The 13,631-nt window shown below is 40.1% G+C and overlaps 1 protein-coding gene across 3 annotated transcripts in view; it reads left to right on the forward strand.

The window, feature by feature from the left end:
* The window catches only part of LOC126278561 (HSPB1-associated protein 1), a 111,870-nt gene that overhangs the window by 65,762 nt on the left and 32,477 nt on the right, over positions 1–13,631 (forward strand). The window contains exons 5-6 of one of the 3 annotated variants that reach the window (XM_049978754.1): positions 4,382–4,503; positions 10,507–10,611. In XM_049978754.1, the coding sequence (XP_049834711.1) occupies positions 4,382–4,503; positions 10,507–10,611 (227 nt within the window). Of the gene's footprint in view, positions 1–4,378; positions 4,504–10,506; positions 10,612–13,631 lie in introns of all 3 variants that reach the window. The other 2 variants (XM_049978752.1, XM_049978753.1) reach the window with 2 other exon arrangements.

Consider the following 13,631-nt stretch of genomic DNA (forward strand, 5'->3'; position numbering starts at 1 on the left):
CTACTTAATTAGTTAAAGTATGAGTTCATCGACTTTCTTCACTTGCAAACATTGGTAATTAATCCCGAAATTTCCAATACACACAACAACAGAATTTAAAAAAAGAAGTGCTAAATTAACAGAGTGACAGCTGTCACAGCATCACTCCAGTAACACCCCTTTGACAACTATACATGGAACGATTGGGAGGGTCAATCGCTTTTGTTATCTTGGTGAATGGGCCCACCCCAATGGTAGAGATGGCACCTCCATCTTAGAAAGGTAATAATAATAATAATAATAATAATAATAATGTCATGTGACTAGAGCCTCCCGTCAGGTAGACCGTTCGCCGGGTGCAAGTCTTTCGATTTGACGCCATTTCAGCGATTTGCAGGTTGATGGGGATGAAATTCTGATGATTAGGACAATACAACACCCTGTCCCTGACTGGAGAAAATCTCCGACCCAGCCAGGAATCGAACCCAATCCCTTGGGATTGACAGTCTGATGTGCTGACCACTCAGCTACTGGGGGGCGGACATCTCAGAAAGGTGTAACAGACTCAGTGCACCATACGATCTGTCCCATAATCTGTACAACAAGAAGTGCATTTTGAAGAATGCTGAGGTCTGTTATTACAGAACTGCTGCCAGACCACAGTTTATGTATGCCGCAGAGACCCTCTTTATGAACAGAAAAGGCATGATGGAGGACCTGGAGAAAGCCGAAAGACGTATTCTCAGAAAAATCAATGGCCCGCGATTGCTCCCAGTTAGAACCTACCGACTGAAGTCTAATTCTGAACTACATCAACAGTTAGAATCAGCCAACACCAGTATGTGACATAGGAGGCTCAAGTTCTATGGGCACTTACAGTGAATGAACAACAATAAGCTTACCAAGAAGATTGTCTCATTGGTTAAAAGCTAGAAGTCTGGAAGCCTGTGGCTTAATGAATTACTAAAGGACTAGGATTCAGCTGGGATCTCTGATCTTGAGGTAGAAGATTGTTCCAAATTTTGTGCTATGGTACAGTCTTGGACTCCACCATCTAGAGTCCCTAAACATTGGAAGACCCTTTCACAGGAAAGAAACAAGAAATTATCAGCAGGCTTGAAGAGATATTGGGAACGGAAAAGAGCATTGAAGAATAACTAGTCATAAGCACTCCTTAGTGGGCTTAAATCAATAAAAAAAGAATCTCAATTCACCCAATGAGTAGAACAGTGAACTGGAGACACTGCCATCAACTGGACACACGAAGCTGGTGCATCGTGTTGAGAAGCTGTGGTGGGCAGCTGCTACTCTGGCAATTAGCAGCTGACTTGTCGTACCACAAACACTTGCACCACTATAGTTGAGTAGAATTGCTGTCATCCAGTCCATCCACTGCTTTCCCATTATTACTCTTCCTCACCAAACCCGCCAAAAACTCTTCCATGTTGTAACTGATATGTACATGTGCATAGTTTGAATAATGCTTTATAAACACACACAACAGTTGTCTCAGTGTAGACAATCACCATTATTTATCTACTGGTTATGAAAATGTCTTAGTTTTGTTAGATGGTTTTTTTGGGGTGCTACACAGCATGTGCTCACTCATATGAGTTCTAATATTGATTTCTGAGCTGCCCTGGCAACCAAGTAAACCAAGTATTTCTTTGAAATAATTCCAAAAAATTTTACCAGTACTCTCCTTTCTAGTGCCACAGTATTCTCGTCCTCCAGTAAGGTTGCCAGATGTGGTATTTCCCTTTGTGTGTGTGTGTGTGTGTGTGTGTGTGTGTGTGTGTGTGACTGTAACACAATGAGTAGGGAACACTGTGTGACGGATCTGACAGTTTGATGTAACCTAAATTACCTTTGACTATTCGTCTACCACAGTGGTCACATTTTTGGTTTGTTCTTGTGGTCTGCCTTCTCTGTACCACGCCTGTGTGCAAACTTATTCTTCTTGGCTTCATATCCAGACAGGGTGATGCAGTAAGAGACCATCTTCCAGCTACTGTATGGTGAACATGTCTTCAGTGATAATCTTCTGCTGTATCAACAGTGTGTGTCAGTTGTGCAGACAGATGCAAATATCAGCAACTCATAAATTCAAATAAGTCAGTCAGCACGTCTGACCACATCAAATTCAACTTAAGATCTAAGATTTACAATCTTCATTTATCTGAGTGTTTACATTGTAGTATGTGCGTTTTCTGCGAGGTGTTCATGACACCTTCAAGAGGCATCACCAAGGCATAAATGTCCATGTCCAGCAATTGCTACTGTGCTCACAACACTGCGCCTTGCCCATATTATGTTACGTCACTGAATATGTACCATCTGCATTAATCACAGATCAGGGCTTGTACTTTTCCCATTATATAAAATGACTATGAGAGTTACTACTATCTTTTGCCAGTGTAAGTGTCCTCAGTGAAACATGTCATATTCATGAATAACTCATGTTATACTGCTGATGTTGTTTTGGATTGATAGTCATTGAAATATATAGAAATAACTTCAGGAATGCCAAGGAGAAGCTAGTTCGGACACTTGCTGTTTGTGTTGTTTAATAATGTTTTGCCAGGTAGTATGAACAGGAACCTCAGACTTTTAACAGATGGTGCAATTTACAATGAACTGCCCAAAAAACCTCCACAAATTTCCAATCTTGATAAGATTTGAAAGTGATGCAGTAATTGGCATCCTGCTTTAAATACATGAAATGTACACTTCAGAAAGCACAGAACCCTTGCATTCTTAGTACGCAATACCACAGAATCACATTTGTAATCAGTTAATTACAAATAACTGAATGTAATAATTTGCGAAGACATGAAATGAAATAATCTCTTAGGCTCAATTTTAGGTAAAGCAAGTGGTAAACTGCCGTTCATTGATAGGCTACTGGGAAAATTCAGTCAGTCTACAAAGAAGAGTGCTTACAACACTCCCATGCAACCCAGCCTTGATCACTCTTCATATAGGTGGGATCCACACCAAATAGGACCAACGGGGGATATTGAATGTGTACATGATACGGCAGCATGAAAGGTGACAAGTGTGTTTGACAACTCATTTGAGAGCATCATGATTCACTGAAAAACTGGAATTGTCAGCACTTGAAGATAGATGCCAGCCATCCTTCAAAACCCTAATTACACATTTCCAAACACCACAATATAAGCAAGGAATCTAGAACTGTACTGCAGCCATCCATGTGTCATTTCCACAGGGTCTGTGAACACAAGATTAGATTAATTATAATTTGTGAAGAGTTATTTGAGCAGTCATTATTCCTGCAGTCTCATCCACAAATACAACAGGAAGAAGCTCTAATACATGGTACTGAGAGATGTACACTCTGCCATAATGACAAAGTCTTCAAAAACTGACACTGCTTTATCAGATAAGGCCACAGTAACATCTACACAGTTAGGCCAAAAGCTGTGGTAGTTATGAACACTCAGTTATGAAAGAGGAATGCGTAAAACATTTTTATTCTGGTGGAAGTAGTAAAAAAAATTAACCATACCATGTTTACCATACTGTTTTCCATTTATCGCTGGTAATTTCAGTTCCTCGCAATCAGAAGGATGACGGTTCAGTCTCGCATCCAGCCATCCTGATTTAGGTTTTCCGTGATTTCCCTAAATCACTCCACGCAAATGCCAGGATGGTTCCTTTGAAAGGGCATGGCCAACTTCCTTCCCCATCCTTCCCTAATCTGATGAGACCAATGACCTTGCTGTTTGGTCTCTTCCCCCAAACAATCTAATCCAATTTCAGTTATGCTGTATTATTATACATTGAAACATAACATGTCATTAGAAATTTGTTTCATTTTCAACATCATAACTGCAGGTTAGCCTTTCCTCCCATTTTCCAATGCAATACATGAATTAAACATTTCCCAAAGTAGCTCATCATCATTCGTTATTATTCATTGCCAATATACAGCTTCTCCTCAGAATATTTTACTCAATGGTTAATAACAATTAAATGATTGTTAGAGATCCGAATGGTGATCTAATCATTTGTGCATTAAAATCTCTCTATTAAATTTTGACTCTTTTTTTGGGTTTTCAGGTTACACATACCTCATAATAGGAGTCCTCTTTTCTGAGGATTCATCTGTTGCCTTCATATACTGAATTTCCTGTAGATACCTGAACCAAAACGTCTTTCAGCCATGTCTTTCCTGTGCACCAGGTATAACAATGTTCTGCTGGAGTATGGGAGAAGCAAGACATCAGACAGATGCAAAAGACAAGAAAATCTAGTAGTAGTATACTCTGTGGTTTTGATTGAGATAGCAAAGGTTATTGCTTAGCTCACATCAGTATTTTGTGACAATATTTTAAGTAAATTACAAATTTGTGTGATGCACCATTATTGCCAGCAGATTTATCTGGAGTACGGGTAGTGACTCTAAATCCTGGCCAAGTTCTCTTTGTTCCTCGACATTGGTGGCACTACGTTGAGAATCTTGACACAGCTATCAGTATTAACACCTGGATACCACTGGTAAGAATGCTTTGTACTTTTCTAGCCTTATAAGACCATGCATTTGTGTGTGATTAAATGCTGTTTCCTTGCAGACAGATGCTTTGATTGCAAATTTTAGAGATCTTTCAGTGAGGGTAACTGCTGATACCCTACAGTCAATAGCTGATGCTCGCACATCTAGTGAAATGTTGGCACGTAATAAGCACACAGATTAAGTTACTTCATATTGTATGTATATCATTAATGTATATCTTGATTTGTTCCATGTCCCTGAAATTTCTCCATCTCAGTAATATAACTTTAAAGTGGGAAATGGATGAAATTATGGTTAACACTAATATTTATATCAATATATAAAGAGCGGAAAACAGTTTCTGAAATTGCAATAATTAAATAAATAGTTAGTATTTTATGATAAATAAAAATAGCAGCTGAGTACTGCTCCTACAAAAGGAATAGCTATGGCTTTATTCAAAGTAACTACTTTTCTGCTTCTGTAAACCTGCATTTATAAAGGGCTCTAGGTTGCTTCAGATGTAGGGTGTTTCTTTCAGTTATCGTATCATCCAGTACATGTTCTTTAGGTTTAAATAAACGTGATTCTGATGCTCCCTGCAACATTCTGACACTTGGCAGGATGAAAGTTTTTCACAGTCTGCTCACACACACACACACACACACACACACACACACACACAGAGAGAGAGAGAGAGAGAGAGAGAGAGAGAGAGAGAGAGCGCTTACGTGCACGCATGTGAGAAAAGATATAGAAAAAAATGTTAAATAAAATTATACTGACTCCCCCTTCCCCTCCCCCTCCCTCCGCTGGCCAAAATAATAATTATCTCACCCATTGTAGTGTTTCAAGAATTTCCACATAAATTCTATAACCACTCGGCCTTCCACTGTCTCGAATACATGATATTTTAGATCTGAGTGGGAGAAAGGAACCCTATCTACTGCACGGCACCTGTCTGTGTGTGCAGGTGTGAAATTAGTTGCGAGCAAAAAGTTGATGTGGCGGTTGAACGGCACCGACAAGTACTTTTCGGGCGATCCACGGAAGTCGTAGTGAAACACACGGAAGAACCGAGGAACTTCTGTGTTATTCTGTGCTGTTTGTAATTGTGACTATTCTTAAGTGACTAAAGCACAATTAAGATTCTGAATTGTGAAAAAAGTCTTATCTTGGACTTGCTGATGGCAAGGCATATTTTTACGATATGTTTGTAGTAGACACGCGGTTGTTAAGCCAACTCTTTTCTAAATGGACTTAAATCTGTTTCTAATGTGAGACGATACGAGTGACTTACAAGAAGTCTAATGTTTACATGCGAAGTGTGAGTTTTGTTCTTTATGTAGCTCAAATATATTGATAGTTGTTGAATAGTATTCTTTGAGTACCTAATTATTTTGCAAGTAGAGAGGGAGTCTTTAAGGTTCCTGTAACTAGCATCATTCTTCCGAGAAGAAGTTTATAGAGATTCCGGAAGCCAGCTATCCAGAGAAGATCGGCTGTGTACACTGAGGAAGTCGACACACATAAGAGAAGTGGGAAGTTTGCTCATATACTTCTCACAAACTCTTATTCATCAAAATGTTAGAATGTGGCAACCAGTGAGAAAGGACCAAAGAAAACAGGAGAAAAAGCTATCGAGAGTTGGCGTAGCAACCGAGCATAACAAGATGTCACAGAACTCGATTCTGTCCAAATATCTGATGGAGAGAATTTGTAAATGCAAATAAGGGAGAAGATGTGGGAAAGTCAGAATGTGAGAAACTGGAGAGAAGACTTAGAGGAGATACGCCTAGAGCAAGATGACTGAGAGATCCAGTGTGGGGAGTACGCAGCTCTCACGTGCATCACGGGCGCACAGACGTGGGAACCGACATCTGACGCTGCCGGCATCAGTTGCTGCTCACCGGTGCTGATCCCATATCTGCTCACCGACGCAGCCCAAATTCTACTCCGGGTCAGCGTGAAACAGAACTGTATTGTTTTAATATGTTGAATGAACTTCATTACTGTAGTTATTATACTTAAAGTTAATTTTTAAATGCTTACTAGATCCAAAGCTCATAAGAATATGGATAATGAACAGCAAGTTGGGGAAATGCCAGAATCAACCGTGGCTGTGGGAATTACTAAAGAAAGGCCTGACTGGTCTGAGTTAGTAAATCTAATCAAAGCTCAAAATGCTACTTTAAGTAAGGAATTAAATGCAGCTCTAAGTTAAGAGCTGCGTTTAGTACATTCTAGTTAAATGTTCAGAGTGAAGTTCCAAATAACTAGAGGGAAATCTTGAACAGTCGAGCAACAAATCTAGGTTTGTTAAATGCCAAAACTGACACACAGAGCAAGGAATTTAGTTATCTATGCAAAGGCATGGATGTTTTAAAGACTGAATTTCCCACCCTAAATAGTAAAGTAGAAAATTTGAAACTAGATTTAAAGAAGGAATTGACTGATTCTTTAAACATTCATGTAAATCAAATGTTTACTGACTTCAATCAAAAACAGAAGGATAATTTTCTGGATCTGACAAAAAGATTAGAATTGAATATTGAGGAGAAATGTAATAGTGTAGAATTAGAGAGTAATGAAAAGTTAGGATCATTGGAGGATGTATGTAATGCTAAGTTTAATGCTGTAAAGCAGGGATGACATACTATGGAAGAGAGCGTTGATAATCATAATGCCTGTCATTCAATCGCAGTGTAGAAAGAAGCTTCAAAGAGAAGATAGCAAGCTCTGATATCATAAATGTAAGTAGTCTGGAAGAACAGGTAGTAAAAATTATAGATCAGAAAGTCACTGAGAGAATAACATCTGGGAATGCATCGCCTATGGCTTCTTCCAAACTTACTGATACTAGGAATGGCATAGACAAACTCTGCAGAGAAGTCAAACTTATCCAGGAACAAGTAGAAAAAAGAACAACTTCACCCAATGTTGTGTTGACAAGTGAAGTAGTTACTGATTTGCAATGGTGAGTGAATTCGGAATTATCAAGACAATTCCCTAAATTCGAGCCCGACAGAGAAGTACATCTGACTCATGTTTTTAAAAGATTCAACCAAGCCTTGCCAAAGAACTGGAAACATTCTAAAAAGATTGAATTTGCTGTGTGGTACCTTTTAGGGGAAGCCTCAGAATTGGGTACTGTAAATAATAAGAACTTTTCTTCGTGGGGAGATTTCCAGAAGAAATTTAAAGAGAGATATTGGTCTGCTAGTGCACAGGAGAAACTAATATCAGATTTGTGGGACCAGAATTACTACAATAACACTTGGGGTACCATGAGGAAATATTTCGATTGGCATCTAATATGGGCTAAGTATTTAGATGAGCCGATGGAGGAAGAGGGGTTGGTTTGAATTTTAATTAGATGATTTTCCATCTATGCGAGAAAAGACGTCTTGGGTAGTGGCTGGAAAATGATTGGAGAATTATTATCCTTTGTTGATGCACTAGATGCCCTAAACAAAGCTGGCTGGAGTGGCCGTGCGGTTCTAGGTGCTACAGTCTGGAGCTGAGCGACCGCTACGGTTGCAGGTTCAAATCCTGCCTTGGGCATGGTTGTGTGTGATGTCCTTAGGTTAGTTAGGTTTAATTAGTTCTAAGTTCTAAGCGACTGCTGACCTCAGTAGTTAAGTCGCATAGTGCTAAGAGCCATTTGAACCAACCCTAAATAAAGACCGTAATTAAAACTTACACCAGAGTAATAGCCCGAAACTGCAAAAGGAACAGTGGTAATAATTTTTAAAAAAACGTGAGGCTGACATAGCTAGAGTACACCAGCGCAACAGAAAAAATGGTAACGACAATTGTCGGAAGAAGCATCCACCTTTGAATTTAGATCCAGTAACTTTGCAGGAATTTGTCGGAGTAATAATAGAACACAAAGTGGTAATGTAATATCCTGTTTTGTAACCAACCAGTAATTAGTAATAACGAGGCAAATGTGGTGTGACCTGGATCCAGAGTTGGGGCCCAGGTCATAGAGATACACTAGGAGGCTTGGTTCATAATAAGTATGTTAATTTCATACACGGAATACCTACAAAAGAATGGTTACTACTAGAAGAATCAAACCTACTTATCAACAATCCACAACCTGTAATAATAGGGACCATGGAGACTTCTGAAGTTAACATATTTATCGACTCGGGGACTGATGTATCACTCGTATCTAGCGCGTTCTTTAATTCATTACAGACTAAACAGCACTTACTGCTGTTGCCAGTAACTGGAGTTTATATAGTTGAAATAACAGGAACAAAAAGTGAGATTCTAAAGTACGAAACTCAAGTGAACTGCAGCATTGTAAATATATTATTTCATCAAATGCTGTTAATAGTAGAGAGTATCAATAGAGATATATTTTTTTATTTAGATTGGTTATTAGAATTTAAAGTCATCTTAAACTTTGACAAAAATCTTTTATGTTTTGGGAAAAGGGACAGTAGATATTGGACACCATTTATGACAGATAGCTATGTTGGAAAGCAAAAAACTGAGTGTCAATGTCTGTATAAGAGAAGTGGGAAGTTTGCACAAATACTTCTCTCACACTCTTAGTCATCAAAACGTCAGACCATGAACACCTACACAATTATCCTTGCTCATAACCTGGAAAATAGCATTAAAATTGTTCAGCTGTTCAAAAAATTCTTTAAGTAAATGTAAGTAGGACACAAGAAAAAATAAATATATTCACAGAAATATGTGGTTGGCTGATCACATAAAAAAACATGGATGAGCCAGGAAACGTGATAACACTAAAAAAAGTCACCCAAAAACTTTAGAGAACAAGTTGCACAGTTCACAAAACTTTAAATTCATACAACATTCATTTGACAGTCAGTCAAAATAGAATGCAACTCTGTTGGCAAATGAGCTGCCACCAGAACAAGAATCTGTGCGTCATGGGGCTGTGGACTAGGAGGAGAGAAAGGAGGACCACATCCTGTATGTGTGACTGGAAGGAAGGATGAAATCTTCCATACTCTCCTAATAGTCCACAGCCCTATGATGCACAGATTCTTGCTCTGGTGGCAGCTCATTCGCCAACAGAGTTGCACTCTATTTTAATTTACTGTCAAAGAAATGTTGCATGACTTGTCCACATTGTGGACTTTACTAGTCACACCTTATCGTCTGTCACTGCCAGCCACTTTTCTCCCTTTAGACCTGTGACTCTGCACCTCAACAGCGAAGTGATAGCATGTAGCAGAACATCACACTGAAGTATCTGAGGATTACAGCTTGCATCCTTGGCTGCTACATCTGCCCATTTGTTTACATGATACACATGTGCCCTGGCAGCCATCAGAAAGACACTTCTTTCCTCAGTCTTTGTAAGTGGAGGAGAGTGTCCTTGACATACTGGACTACTTTATCTGCTGGGTGCAAGTGTTGTAGAGAATGAAGGGCACTCAGGGTATTGGAACAGACAAGGAATTTAGCTCTTGAAATACACCTCATTTGCTCCAGTGCCTACAAGATTGTGTATAATTTTTCACTGAAGACAGTAAAGCCTTGAGGCAGTTGGATCTTGAGGACATGAGCAGGGAAAACAACAGAGCAACCAATGGAGTGCCCCTCTGTAGACTCATCTGTAAATACAGCTACAGAGTTGTGTTGCTCAGTTAAAATGCTTTAAAACGATTTATTAAAGTTATATACAGAAGTTCTGCCTTTCCTGCATCACACTAAATCTAAAATTATGCTGGGCCTGCAAATTAAGTTCAATATGGAACAGAAGTGTCGAACAGCCTACGCTATAACTTCAGTATAAGGGTACAGTTCTCTCTCTCTCTCTCTCTCTCTCTCTCTCTCTCTCTGTGTGTGTGTGTGTGTGTGTGTGTGTGTGTGTGTGTGTGTGTGTGTGTGTGTATATCCCACTCCTTTTTCTCTCATTTATTAACCGTGTGTTGTATCATTAAATTTTCATAAACTGTTTTCATCTATATCCCAATTCACTGATCAAGTGAACAAAACTGAACAAACTTTTCCAGGAAGCTGATGATGAGGCTCGTGTAGGAGAATCATTAGTTCGTCTTATGATGGCCATGGCATGCAAGAGTACCACTGATCCACAGTATTTCTTGAATCCTAATGAGGTAAGCTACAAGTTAACAAAAGAAATTGTGAAAACAATATTGTTCTGTCATTATTATTCAAGAGGAGATTCAAGAGAGTATCTAATACATTCTGTGAAGGTACGAAAATGCTCGATTGACATTTGTTGTTAATTATGAGTATGTGTGCAATTAAATTTTCTGTTGCATGTTACAGTAGTGAACACATACAGGCAGATAATTAGAGGACACAGTAACGAACGGAATTTTAACATAAGGTACATCTCCTATTGGGGTTAAGAAATGGCCGTTCAATCGTGTTAATGTATCATTTATTGCATAATGCATTTCCAAGTCTGTGGCCTCATCATTAGGTGCATTCTGGAGGAAGTTACATGTTCATTCTAACAAAGGTCTTTTATATTGAATGAAAGACTCATTGCAACATATGAATAAATCTTAAATCAGCATCTAAATCTTAAACATTTGTATGATACTTACAGTTCTGTGTGTTGTATCATTAAATTTCATGAACTGTTTTCATCTGTATTCAAATTCACTGATCAAGTAATGTACATTCGATCATGTGTACACTTGTAATCCACATACTGTATAATAAAATGACAAAAATCGTGCTTCATACACTATGGATAGATACCTGCTTCAGACATACATTAAAAAATGTTTGTGCATTTTGATAAATCAGAGAAGCTGACTGCTGGAACTAATTGTTTGGCTATTTAGCTATTATATCAAGAACAAATATCATTTATGAAAGATAGTAATTTATAGAGCCACATGTAAGATGCAATGAAGTACAGATTGCACTGAACACAGTGAATAGATAACAGTAGTATAGGTCACAGAATAGGCCGAGCACTCGTTTGCAATCACTTAAATAATACTGTTTCTTTGGTGGCTCACCAGAGCACATCAGGAGGCCAACCCAGGTGGCTTCTGTAAGCACCCCCAGGGGGATCACCGCTCTTTGGTGATTATGTGCATGGCAACCACGGGGCCCCAGCCCTCGCAGCACCGCTTTTCTTTCAGTGCTACTTGTCTCCTCTTCTTCTGTCCTTTTCCCCTCTCTTGGGGAGATGTTTCATGCCTCCATGGGCTCTTGAAGCTCATTTATGTTGGTTTACTTGTAGGACTCTTCCCTCTTGTACTGCTCTTTCCCTATACTGTTCTTTCCCTGTATCATTCCTTCCCTGTATCGTTCTTTCCCTTCACTGCTCTTTTCCTGTACTGCTCTTTCCCTGTACTGCCCTTTCCCTGTACTGCCCTTTCCCTGTACTGCCCTTTCCCTTGATTGCCCCCTCCCTATTTCAGTTTTCCCTGTTCCTTTCTCTCCTTGTTCCTTTCTCTCCTTGTTATGATCTCTTTTTCCTCCTCTGTGACATTTGAGTCCATTCTTTCTTTCCTCCTTCCCTTCTTATCTTTTCTTCTCCTCCCTGTGTGCCTGACGGCCACCCACACATTTTTCGCATAGCAGGAGACTGGGTACAGTAACGGGTAATTCCCGGCTGTGGGTTGGCATGTAGGACCCTCACGTACCCCCTGTTACAGGCCAGGCCCAGGGAAGGGTGATTGCATGAGCTGTTACATTCCTCCTCTGCCAATTGATCCCTCCATATGTCGTTCGGGAGGTGTGACCTAAGGTGAGAACAATCACCTAAGGCTGGGGGGGGGGGGGCTTTGGAGGGCCCCTGCTGGAAGAAGCGCGCTATCGGAGATGCTGGCAATCAAGGGGGACTTCTTTCCAATTACTGACTTTCCTTCTCTTTCTACGAGTGTTTTCCATAAACAAAATTGGAATGAGGATCCTGTCTCAATGTCTCTTCGTGTTGTGCCTCGATTTCTAGTAGTCTCACGTTTGGACAAAAACCAGACTTTTCCTTTTAACCCCTTTGTTATACAGAAAGATGTGGATGGCATCGCTGGCCCTGTGAAGTCATGCTCTCATCTCCACAATGGTACTCTGCTTTTGGAAATTGGTAGTGGTCTCCAGACCCAGAAACTACCCAAGTCCCAAACCCTCCACAATATCCTATAAAAGTGGAAGCCCACAGTACACTTAACTCGTACCTTGGTGTTATCTACACATGGCTGTTGGATGGTTTGATGGAGGAAGAAATAACTAATTATCTATCAGATCAGGGCTTTACTGCTGTTCATAAAGTTATGGAAAAGGAAGCTACCGATTTGGTGCTGACTTGAACATTATTCCTGACTTTCGATCGGTTAATGCCTCCTACCAAGATAAAGACAGGCTATGAAGTCATCTCTGTGTGCCCTTATATTCCCAATCCATTGTGGTGTTATAAATGCCACCAGTTCAGTCATACCAGCATGTTTTGTAAAAATGCAGCCAAATGTGTCACATGTATCAGGAATGCACACGAAGGCGCCTGTCCACTTTCTTGCCCCCGCTGCATTAATTGTCATGGAGACCATGCTGCTGCTTCTCGTTCTTGTCCCATCTATCAAGATGAGCAGGCTGTTCAGGAGATAAGCCACAGCACCGTGTTAGACTCTCTGACTTCTGGTCTGATTGTGGTGGGAAATGTCACAGTCGAATCTGTCGATGTTTCCAACACTTTGGGTCAGTATTTTGCAGAGGTTTCAAGCTCCACCCACTACCATCCTGCCTTCCTTCTTTGGAAACAGGCGGAGGAGGCTCGTGCAATCTCTTTTCTTTCTTTGAATTGAGAATGCTACAATACTCTTTTTACTGTGAGGGAGCTCAAGCGTGCTCCCTCCTACTCCATGTCTTCTGCTTCTGGGCCCAATACAATCCACATCCTCATGCTGCAGAATCTTCCTGCTGCAGAATCTTCCTCCCGCGGGAAAGTGCTTTCTCTTCAATATCTACAACCGTATTTGGACTGACGGTGAATTACCCACGCTTTGGTGTGAAGCTACTATTGTTCCCCTACCTAAGCCTGGTAAAGATAAATCATTTCCCTCCACCTGTCGTCCAATTTCCCTTACCAGCAGTGTTTGTAAGGTGATGGAATGTATGATCAATGGTTCATTAGTGTGGTGACTGGAGTCACACC

Source organism: Schistocerca gregaria, chromosome 6 (genome assembly GCF_023897955.1).
Source record: "Schistocerca gregaria isolate iqSchGreg1 chromosome 6, iqSchGreg1.2, whole genome shotgun sequence".
NCBI lineage: Eukaryota > Metazoa > Arthropoda > Insecta > Orthoptera > Acrididae > Schistocerca > Schistocerca gregaria.